The 12,723-nt window shown below is 34.0% G+C and overlaps 1 protein-coding gene across 1 annotated transcript in view; it reads right to left on the bottom strand.

Annotated features, from left to right (window-relative positions):
• Window positions 1-12,723, bottom strand: part of LRP1B (LDL receptor related protein 1B) — a 2,016,348-nt gene that overhangs the window by 89,040 nt on the left and 1,914,585 nt on the right. The window contains exons 80-82 of the mRNA XM_030916410.1: window positions 8,617-8,733; window positions 6,800-6,973; window positions 4,975-5,100 (exon numbers count right to left, since the gene is read on the bottom strand). Of these exons, the coding sequence (XP_030772270.1) occupies window positions 4,975-5,100; window positions 6,800-6,973; window positions 8,617-8,733 (417 nt within the window). The remainder of the gene's footprint in view (window positions 1-4,974; window positions 5,101-6,799; window positions 6,974-8,616; window positions 8,734-12,723) is intronic.

The raw sequence follows: 12,723 nt of genomic DNA, 5'->3' as shown, positions 1-12,723 counted from the left end.
AGCCTCAGTTACTTCACTTTAAAATGTCCTTAATGACAACTATACAAGCTAACTCAGGTTTGTATGAATAGTAAATAAGAAATGGGAAAAACTATAACATATAAAATTATAACACTTTTTATACACTATTGACTGAGTGCCCACAAGGTTTACTGAGGATGGAGCTCCAGTGGAGTAACATACAGGAAGACCTACGGGTGAGCACTGGAGGAAATGAATGAAAGTCACTGTGAGTGGACCTAGATCAGAGAGGGTAAAGAAATGAATCACAGTAGGTAAATGCTTTTGAAGAAATAAGCAGTGAGTAAGAGAAGATCCATAGATTTTAGACTCTACCCCAAAAGTAATGTGGTGTCTTGGAAAAGTAGTATACTGGCAGGGGTTAAAATGGCAGCTTATAAAAGCAGGGAGGCTCTCAGAACTTTGTATACATTATCCAGGATAGGTAAGATGAGGACCCAAAATACAGTAACATGGGATGAATGTATGTGGATGTATTCTAATGGTCATTTGGAGGTAAAAATCACAGCAGTGTTACGTGAAGAAAAATGAGGAATGCCTATTTCAATCAGTTTCGTTCCATTGAACACTGTACGTTGCTCAAAGCAAAGCACCATTTCTGGTGGAGAAGGCCATGTCAATATGTATAGCATAATAACCTCAAAAATGATTCCAAGCCTACTTTTATGATTCTTCAGTTTTTGACCAGGACAATTAGGTGGGAACACAAGGATGACAGGAAATGGAGGGGTAATTTCAAGGTGGCATACTAAACTGAAGATGCCCATGCAAATGTAAGTGGGAATCTCCAGCAAATTATTGAGTACAGAGATCAGACTCTCAAGAAATACGTGGAGTGGAAATATGCTTGTTTAATTTAAAATTTACCAAAACATTTCTATCTCAGTCAACATTATTTGTCCTAATAAGGTTGTGGATGTGGATAGTGAAGATAAACACTTAAGGCATTGTGATCACAGGTAGGATTATTATGGGGTACTCATTTTTACCTGTCAATTCTATGAAAACCACAAGGATATTCAAAATCCCTACATGTTGGGGCATGCACATGACTATAACATGCCTCATTAGGCTCCGGAAGTTTTAAAGTACAACACTTCCTGATGAAATGGAAGTGGAGTTACATTTTTGAAAAACTCATAATAATGGTTCTGCAATGAAAAAAAGAGCTGCTTTTGTCAATAACTAAATCATCCCCAGAAGCCAACCTCCAGCAATTATGATCAACTATAGGAAAAAGCAGGTGAACACTTCCCTAAGAATGAGTCGTATTTGAATTTCAAATTCAATACACAAAGCGTTATTAAAAATATTCAGCATACTCATCATTTAACAATAGCAGCTAGAGGTAGACAAATAATTATAAACAAATGAAAAGCATATAACATTGGCTATAGCAAATGTTAATGTCAGAAAAAAAAACTGGCATTTATCTTCACCAATCAATAATTCTGAAATCCACTCGTTTATGTTCCAACTAAAATGGTCCAAACTGTTTATGTTTCAAGACCTACAATGTGTAAAGGCTAATTTGAGTGTTGTTTTCATTTTGATTAAATGTAAGATTTTCTCTTAAATTACAAGAATGGGCTTTGAGCTTTCTGAAATCAGGCCTTTTAAGCAGGGTTGAAAGAGCAAAACACAGCTCCAAAAAAAGTTTTAGATCATGGGTAAGTGTGTATTTAGATAAGCAAGATTCCTTCTTGCAAGCATATAATGATACAATTTGGTGACTTCATGCAGCAAAAAACTTGTTTCATTTTCTCACCTACTTCAAAGTGACATATTGATTTTAAAGGGCTATGTGTCTATTTTTCAAGGTATTGTGCTAGCCATTCTATCCATGTTATTGCTAGAATTTCCAGTAACTCTGGAAATGGGTACTCTGGGTGACACAGAGACACTGGGATATATTGTGCGATGATTAACAGAGTGGACCACCTACATTCACCCTGGGGTGCCATCATTTACTAAGTAATGTTAGACAATCAAATGAGCTTCTAATGCTTCCATTTTATCTGTAAAATAGGAGAAATTAGTAGATAATAAAATTTGAAGATTAAATTAATATATATGTCTATAAACATACATAGAATTATGCTTTCCTCATAGGTTTTCAAAATATTTAGTATTATTTCTACTGTCAGTGATAGTAATATTAGTAGTATCTATTGTTAGTTCTATGTTGTACAGAATAAACTGAGACCAAGGGAAGCAGGTATACAGTCCAAGCACAACAAAGTTATTTAAGTGGTAGACCTTGGCCTACTCTAACACTTCATCCCAGCCCTACATTAGGTCATGTCCTTGCAGGGTATTCATAGAATTTAGTTTGTTGGATACATAATTTGGACCAAACAAAGAGGAGAAAGGAGGAGGATTGCATAGAAGAGGTTGTGGAAACATGGGATTACACAGAAGAGGATTACATGGAAGAGGAAAGGAAAACCAACAAAAACTGAACTTGACTCTAAATAATACTTGTAACATCAAAGCCAATGTCAAAGTCCCTTGGTAGAATTATTAGTTTATTTCTGTGCATTATACTAATCTCTCCTAATTGCCTCTCTCACCCAAATTTTCTAAGTAGACACAATATACAAGAGTCACCTGTGAGGGCAATGGGTAAGAGATTATGTGGGACTACTGAAGGTATGACATTTCTACAGAAAAGTTGTTCACAGTTAAAGGATCTGTTTCTGAGAAGTGAAGTGGAATAGATACCTTTGAAGAGTCTTCCTCTGTGATGCAGTCAGAACAGCATTTGAGAAAGTGGTACTAACAATGTTTGGAAATGTTCACTGGATGCTCTTATTCTCCCATCACAGTTGAGATAACAGCTACTCTGATTGGGAGAATAGATAGAGGGGAAGGGAGCATCCTAGTGCCATGACGGCATCCCTTTTCAATAATTGGCACCAAAGGGCCTGCCCAAAATACCAATCATGATTCACACTTAGCTTTCTGTTACGAACTTTGCAACCCAAAACAGGGCTTCACACTTGTACACACTACCTAAAATGAATGACTCATTATTTTCTTTACCCACCATGTTTCCATACTTCTCAGACAACTTTTCTGTCTCAGTGTCCTCCTCCCTGCTTCCCATTTAATCTAAATCCAATCTGGCTTTGCAGACTTTGTTTAAACGTCATATCCTATAGGAAATTCTGACTGATCCCCTATTTGAATAATAATCTGAATCCTCGTAATAGTTTTAACTCTACGTGACTTGTGTCACTGTCCACATAAATATCTATTTATTGATGCTTATGTTATTCATCAATTCATCTTTTCCACCCCGTCAGCTTTGCATATCAAATGCTTAAATAATATACATTAAATGAAAGTACTATAATAGTTTTAGACACTGAGTGCCTTATAAACGTCAGAAGTCTTCAAATTGGATGTAACTTTCAGCAGAGAACAAAGAGAAAAATCATGCAGAGGTGGAGATGCTGACTGAGGGTAAGGACCCAGAGTCCATATGAGGAGTGCATTCTAGCAGAGGGAAATACAATAGGTAACAAACCCTGCCCTGAATAATGTCTGTATCTCATTGGAAAATGTTTGCTGTGATCCTCCAGTGATTTTGGAGTACTGCATTTTTTTTTTCCTTTTTGTGGAGAATGGGTACTTGCTATGTTGCCCAGGTAGGTCTCAAACCCCTGGGATCAAGCCGTCCTCTGGTCTCTGCCTCCCTAAGTGCTGTGATTACAGGTGCAAGCCACCACGCCTTTGTATCTGTGACATAAAATTTAGTATGTGTGGCCAGGCGTGGTGGTTCATGCCTGTAATCCCAGCACTTTGGGAGGCTTAGGCAGGCGAATCACCTGAGGTCAGGAGTTCGAGATCAGGCTGGCCAACATGGCAAAACCCCATCTCTACTAAAAATACACACACAAAATAAAATCATCCAGGCATAGTGACACACACCTTTAGTCCCAGCTACTCGGGAGGCTGAGGCAGGAGAATTGCTTGAACTCAGGAGGTGGAGGTTGCAGTGAGCCGAAATCATGCCACTGCACTCCAGCCTGGTGACAGCAAGACTCCGTCTCAGTAAGAATGAATGAATAAATAAATACAATAATTTTTTAAAGTATTATGTGTGGATTTTATCTTTTAGTAACAATATTTTTTCCATTATACCTAATGTCTTGAATATGAGGAAACATTTATTGTTAGTCTAGCTGGATATTCAAGAGACATATTTTCTGTCCCTGTGCTATCACACCGTTTTGTGTGTTATATTTTTTTGGTTATTTAATATTTAGCATCTGAAGTAATGTTTTACTTTTTATTGATTATTCCAGCTTCTAGCTTCTGAAATACAAACTGCATGGATGAAGAAATCTTATCAGTTTTGTTTCTAGGTTAGTTTTTAGTTTTTGCATGAGTGTTATGCCTTCTTCATAAGCCCTCAAAATACTTGTTATTAGTATTCTTTGTGGTAATAGCAGAAGCAGTAGTAATAGTAGTAGTAGTATTGCAAGTCCCATTTTATACAGAAGAAACTAAAATTTGGTTTCTAAATTCTCAATTTCTAAGTTAGTGCTTGGCACACAAGAGGTAATCAATAGAAACGTACTGAATAAATAAATGGATTTTTGGGCTGAGTTGACACCCATAGCAGAATGTTCTCAAAAAATATTATTGTCTTATCTAATAGAAGAGTTATAAAAAAATTTCTTTTGGGTCCGTGAGTGACTTCAAAGTTCTCGATCGGTTGTTAAATGCCTGTAAGTGTTCAATGCTGTTTCGTGAACAAATGCAGAATGAATTGTTTGAAAGTCTTCTCCAGAGAAAAGAACAGTTTACACAGGCATTCAAGAACTGCTGCCATCAAGGTAGCTAGATTGCTGATGAAACAGATCATTTCACTCCGTTTCACTAGTTGTGAAATTTTATGATAAGCATTAATTCATTATTTACAGAATAATAAAGTATACCTACCTAACAGGCTGTCATCATTGCAAGTGCCATTAACCAAATATTTTCCTTCCGGACACACACAAGTGGCCCCAGAAGGATTCAGCAAGCAGAGGAATTCACATGCTAAATCCGAGCATGGATTGGGTACTGGTTAAACAAACGAAAACAACATAATGTGTAAATATAGATACAATAGGCTTCAAAAGCATAAAATTAAATAAGGGGAAATGATTAATTAGCAATGTTGAAAAGTAATCACATCAAATTTCCACTGGGAGTATCTTACTCAATATCATCATTCATCTTTATAGGTGAAGAAAAATTACTACCCAATGCTCATCATTAATAGTAAGTTTGCCTTATTTATATTTTCCAAAGAGAGAAGAAATTATTCAGATCTATACTTTGTTACTTTTGCTTCTGACTAATTGCTTTTGGCATAAGAGTTGGTCTTAGAACCTGAAGTACCATTGGGGCTGTGTTGGAAAGTAAAGCCAATGGAAGTTTTGGGGGGATCTAGCCTTCATTTTAACAGCTTATTTCACAGAGCTGTTCTAACAGACAAAAACAATGCCCCCCTTGTATTTATTAATACAAAGGATTAAAATGCATATGTAGCTTGTCAGTTCAAGGTATAGATGAAAAATAAGACTTTTTTTTTGAAAAAAAAAAAAGTCTAAAATGGCTTCCTTTCCATCAAGTGGGAGTTTGTGTGCACGTGTAAATGTGTGCCATACTTATTTGTGTTTAAATTTTTATCCAATCGACAACCTTTGCAGTCATAGCTGATTTTTGACCTTTCCTAGAGATTATTTCACCAGAATTAAACAGGAATGGCACCCACGTAGCTGAGTGGGTGACTATGAGAGTGGCTTGTTTTCTGTAAGAACCACTATTCAAATGCCTATTATATTCAAGACAGGATTTTATTTGTTTACATTTTATGAATGTGGTTATATTCAACTATGAATATAAATTAAACAGAACCGGAGGATGAGAGAAAGTGTCCTCATATTAACCTTGGAATCTTATATGCCAAATTATTGGTAAAGAGCAGCAAGACTTTGGATAAAATTTCAGGACGATTTAGGAAACTATATTTTGTTTTATTCTGTTGTGAGAACTGATTTGAATAAACACCACTTGTTCCAGATAAATGCACCAAACAAGATAAAATCCATTTCATTTGCCATAAATAGTAATTATAAATAACCCTTGAACAGCATCTTGAAGAGTGAACTGATATATAAACACGGATCATTAGAATTTCAGCCATATTATTATTTTTCACTTTGTTCTTCAATGTTTTTGACAGCTGTGTTAGAAACATATTTTCAAGAGTATTACCTTAATTACCTCAATGATTTACCCAATCCTTTCTAGGAGGGAGAGTAACAATAATAAGTCATATACAATAAATCAGAGAAAATATGCAAGTCTTGGGAAGAGTTCTTTTTGTATATATTTAAGAATGGAAGGTTAATACTATAATAGTTACTTATTGATTAGTAATTAGAGTCAAAATGGCCAACAATAAATTTCCTTACTTGGATAGTTCATCTATACACTCACAAGGTTCTATTAAGAATTTTAGAAACAGATTAACAGATTATTGTAACAAAGACAGTTTTAATTGCAAGAAAACATGGCCAAATGCTGAACATTTTCCCGGTTACAGCGGAAATATAATTATCTATATTTTGACGTTTTGGTAGTTGAAAAAGTCTAGTGACATAAAAATTAAAGTTACTTAACTTACTGAGGTTAAGACATTTACATATATTTTTTGAGAGATATAAGAAAAAAATGTACCAATATAGACAACTTCATAATATATTATACTTACAGTCTAGTTGTTTAAAACGATGAGATATCAAAACACCTTTTGTTTTATCAATATTTAAAGCTAAGTACTCTACTGAACCATGGCCAAATTTTTGTACTCGAAATACACCATTTTTAGGTCCTGCTCCATATATATAATCTTCGAAGATATCGATTCTATGTGGATGTAATAAACCTGGAATTTTCAAAAGGCAGTTATGAAAGTTTTAATGTATACACTCAGACTCTAAAAACTATGTTTATCCGAGACCATATTGAAAATCGTATTACCGTTTAAACTTTCAGAATTGGAATATTTATAATATTAGCTATGACGTTCTTAGAATTATATCTTAAGTAAGGACATGCAATGTAGTAAACATGTTACTTAAAACATAAAAATACACTTCCATCATCACTTGAATCATCTTTACCATCACAAAGCATTTTCTGGGGGTTATTTGCAGACTAATCCTCTCTGCTATACAGAGAGGATATCTTATATCCAATGTTATCTGTAGTATAAAAACAGGCAGTTTACACAACTCAGTTTGTGTTCTGGATCAAATAAATAATCAAATTACATGCCCAAATGACTGGTTTATTAAGCAATCATTTGTTGATTTTTAAAGAATAAATCCAAAAATAATATTTGACATTAGTACTATTCATTTCAGAAATGGAATAAAGAAAACAAACAGGTAAATGAAAATCATTTGTCTGATTAGTTTGGCTAAAAATAATAGTAACCATTATTTTCACATTTTGTGACTTATTTTCAGAGATTTTATCAAATGAATAATTATTCTAACTTTTGAAACAGAAATTTATAACAAATAAAATGACAACCTTTATATTTTTACTAATTATCTAGAGGTTGTAAAGTCTAAAGTATCTTTATATTCATATATTTTTCTTTGCTGTTTCATGAAATAGTAAAATGTGCACCAAAGCCAGAACAAGTTAACTTCATTGTAATTAATTATAGGGATGTGAACTTTTTTTTTTTTTCCATCTGAGGCCATCGATAAGCACACACACACACACACACACACACACTTTAGGCAAAGGCACAATAAAAATTTGATTTAGTTGTTTAACTTCCCTGTTTGTGTTATTAAAAAAAGAAAAACAGGAAGCAAAGCTATATTCAATAAATATATAACATGCAAATACAAAAATTTAAAGTGTATATGATGAAAAATTTGTGGTTACAAAAAAAATTGTGGGAAGGGGTTGAAGTAGGGAAAAGAAAGTGACAGAAAGGGAAGAAATTAAATTCGGCAGGAAGAACTGAGACAGCCAGGCAGAAAAAAGTATGAGGAACAGAAGGGAGCTAGAAAAATGAGACAGTTAAAAAATAGAAGCCAGGCAGATAGGTGGGCATGAAAACAGTATAGCAACAGAGGAACACAAGTAGATTCAGCAGTCACTGGTGGTAGAGTTAAATGGTCATTTTTGATGCATTGATACAGTAACTCATTGTTTGCTTGTTATCACTGCAATTGAAATAAAAGTTTGTGTTCACAGATGCTGATCTTGACTACCAGAAGTGCTCTGCTCAGAATGGAATAGCCACGGAAGCCACAGAGTAAAATTATTTTCTGAATCTGGACAGCAATGGCCATGTTTGTTCAAGTCAAGATGGACAAACTTCTGCCCTGGCCTCTGTGTTTTTCCAGTAAGAATGAAAATTTTAATTACTAGTAAGAGTTATAAGTTGAAAGGAGAAAGAATTTAAGAAAATCCAGAATGCAAAGCATCCATACTTACATCTTTGTGTTAGTATTTAACACTCTCAATAATAATTAAAAATGAAGACAAAAGCATTTCACAAACCTTGTTTGCTGCTGACAGAGACTATTGAATTAGAGCCATCATACAGAACACTGCCAATGATGGAGAGCTCAAAGTCAGCCCAATATATGCGTTCACTAAAATAATCCACAGCCAAACCTGCAAAATCAACACACACAAGACAAACAGTGCAAATAAATTTGAAATTATTCAAAATCATACTTTTGCTTCTTATTGTATAATTACAGTTGACATTTGTCTTCAAGCATCATAGAAATTACCTGGTGCCAATCACGATACTGTAGAAATTAGAAAAATTAAAGTAATTCAATCTTTATCCCAAATACAGGGGTTCAGATTACATGGCATTTAGTTAACAAACTCTAGCAAAAGTCTTACTTCACATAAGAAAGTCTGCTGTAAATACCCCTTCTAGTCATATTTATGGTTTCTTAATTTTAGCTATTCTCTAATAGACTTTCCTTTAATATTATTTTCATTTTCATCTTCATATTATATGGAGAATGAATTCATTATTTAAATCATTTATTGGACCATTATTTAAAATGAGTTAGTATAATTATTTGTATTTTTAATTCCTTCAAGAAGGTATAGTTCTCAGAATAGACAAGGTTCATGTATTTAATTAAAATATATTTTCACCCCTTCAGAGTTGGCCAACGGTGTTATCGATCAGACATCTGTGTGCATGCTGAAGTTAACGTGACTAAAGATTGATATTAGCTGGGTGTGGTGGCTCATGCCTGTAATCCCAGCACTTTGGGAGGCTGAGGCGGGAGGATCATGAGGTCAGGAGATTGAGACCAGCTGGTCAACATGGTGATCGCTACTAAAAATCCAAAAGCTATCTGGGCATGGTGGTCGGCACCTGCAATCCCAGCTACCCTGGAGGCTGAGGCAGGAGAATCGCTTGAACCTGGGAGGCAGAGGTCAGCAAGCTGAGATCAGCCTGGGCAACAGAGTGAGACTCTGTCTCAAAAAAAAAAAAAAAAAAAGAAAAAAATGATGTTTATGGTAGGGAAGAATAAACAATAAAGTTCTTGATTAAAGTTCTAGTGATGCTTGAATTAATTTTCTCTGAGACTGCTTGTCTTTAGTTTCATTACAGGTAGATGTCAGTGAATGATAATGGACTGAAATAATATAGAGTAAAAATATTTTTTTAGTTTCATTTTTTGATTTCATGAATGTAATTGGAATCCATCCAGTGTCTTTTTGTAGGAACATCATCAACACATAGAATATCTAAGAAAGTAAACTTCCTTCAATATGGAAGAGTAATATGTCTGACTCATGAATTCTATAATAAATATTCACCGCTGTAGATTATTTTTTGTGACACAGCTGCTGTCTAAATATGACATATTGCATACTTTGGAAGTACAATGCCGTTAAATACCTTAGGCAACTAAAGAGTGTTCCCAATGAGAACATTCAAGAAGCAACTGAAGTACATTTTAATGGCAATGCAACTGAATGAAAGGTACTTTTGAGTCTGTGCTAGACTTTTATTCCTGTGTAACTGTACCAAGACTTAATAATCAGAATGGAAATAATTCATATTAGAAATCATTATTGAATAATTCTTCAGTTAAATACAAATACTTAGCTCACATGTAATCAAATTAAATATTTTGTTCCTCAAGTAATGTATAGAGATGTACCATGCCTGACCAGATCCTGAAAAATAACAATTAAGCAAGTGGCCATTGTTTGACTGGTTTCTGCTCAATTATTAATTTGCTATTTGAAGTCATGTTAGAAGACACGTTTTTGCATTTTCATGTAGAATTATGAGTAATATGAACCACAAATTACACAGTTTTTTGCTGCTGCTCCTATAGTTCAAAACAGCTGACTGAGAATGGTTAAAAACAAAACATAAAAACATGATTGTCTCTCCTCTACCAATGTGCTACAATAAAGAAGGAGCTAAAACAAAAATCTGTTGCCAATAAAATTAGTTTTAGACTTAAAAACATTAATATTGATAATCACAGAAAAGGAGAAAACAATGAGTATGTAATCCAATTTAATCAACAATATTGTTTTTCAGATTCAGAAGCAGTAAAAAGTTCTCAAAAATGTCGCATATTGCATTATTGGTCTAGGTTTCTCTAAGACATACCCACTTTTATCAGCTCTGGCTATATTTTGTACTATTGGATGGAATTACATCTTGATAAAAATTATATAACAAAGTTTATAGATGAGTGGAATTTATACTCCAGAAATCCAAAAATCAATAATTTTGATTTTTTATTAAGCCCTTTAATAAAAGAGATAGTCTTCTAAATTAAAAAGTTAATAAAGGAATCAGCTAACTTTTCCTGTTATAGAGATGAGAATCAAGTTGATATGAAAAAAGTTCATGTCTGTCTTTAAAATACCATATTTTATTTTGCTCTGTAATAAAGAACCAATAATAAAATGGAAAAAAAATCAATTCTCAAGAAACTCATTCTTATCTGAACAGGGAAAGATGAATATTTGGAACCAAGTCAGTAGGAGCACAGAAAATTTGAAATAAAATGCCGTACTTGTTTTAATGAAGTATAGAATCACAATTTGAATGGTTTATAAAAAATAAAGAGATAGGCTCACTAAGTTTTAGTGACACAAGATAATGGAGCTAATTATGTAGTCATTTTCTGTACATCTCCCTTGATACCAAGACTACTTTATATTTTAGGGATTTTAAAATTCCACTCTTGTCAAACTCTAAAATTTTCAAAGATCTACTAGTTCCCCTATTTCTATTGTAGGTTGGAAGAAAATGAAAAAAAAAAAAATTATGTGAAGTGGCCATAGTATGTAACACATTGATATTTAAGAGGCAGGACTTGGAGAGAGCAAAAAATTTAAATCACTGTTTTTCAGAAATAGAGAAAAAGACTATATATATTATGTTTTAATGGAAAGCCAAAATTTGCAAGATAGTAATAACCAAGTGTGAACTACCATATTCTTGATTTAAGAAGTTGATAAAGGGGCCAAAAATAAAAATAAAAACCTGAATACATAACATTATGTCAAAGTTAATTTTTAAAAATTGTTAAAAGTATTTTCTAAGTTAAGTTAGAAACTACATTAAAGTCATGTCTTCATACACACATACACACTTATTTTTCATATATATACACATCTATTTATGACAGTGTTGGTAAACTAAATTCAAATACCAGCAAAATAATCCTAACATTCATGTTCACTTTATTTAACTAGAGACTTTACGTTGGCCAATGAATTTGCTTAATGAATCAAACAATTGTGAGTGGTCCAGGACCAGTATGTAGTTATTTATTTTCTTAGAAAGTGCTGCAATTTGAGGAAGATAGGAGACAATGTAAATATGCTTTTAAATATCAAAGAATGTAGTTTGAAATCAAACTCATGTAATACTACATACCCTCCTCACTGGATGCAAAGTTGGAAAGTATCCTTGTCTGACACAGCATTCATTAACTCTACATACTCATGGGGACCTCCCCTGTACCACACACTGCCAGGTACTATGCACAGAGCAAACAACAAAAGAGTTCATGTTCCTCATACCTCAAAATAATAAGAACCACTTATGACAAACCCATAGCCAATATCACACTGAATAGGCAAATGCTGGAAGCATTTCCCTTGAAAACCAGCATAGACCAAAGATACCCTCTCTCACCACTCCTACTCTACACAGAATTGGAATTTCTGGTCAGGACAATCAGGCAAGAGAAAGAAATAAAGTGTATTCAAATAGGAGGAGAGAAGTTAAAAATGTCTCTGTTTGTAGATGACATGTTTCTATATCTAGAAAACCTCATCTTATCAGCTCAAAACCTTCTTAATCTGATAAGCAACTTCAGGAAAGTCTTAGGATAACAAATCAATATGCAAAAATCACATCATTTCCTATACACCAAAAACAGACAACCAGAGAGACAAATCATGAATGAACTCCATTCACAGTAGCTGCAAAGACAATAAAATACTTACTTACTTAGAAATACAGCTAACAAGGGAAGTGAAGGACCTGTTCAAGGAGAACTACAAACCACTGCTCAAGGGAACCAGAGAAAACACAAGATGAGGGGGGCGGAGCAAGATGGCCGAATAGGAACAGCTCCAGTCTCCAACTCC

This window comes from Rhinopithecus roxellana, chromosome 14 (assembly GCF_007565055.1).
Source record: "Rhinopithecus roxellana isolate Shanxi Qingling chromosome 14, ASM756505v1, whole genome shotgun sequence".
NCBI classification, from domain to species: domain Eukaryota; kingdom Metazoa; phylum Chordata; class Mammalia; order Primates; family Cercopithecidae; genus Rhinopithecus; species Rhinopithecus roxellana.
This window is presented reverse-complemented; position numbering and strand designations above follow the sequence as displayed.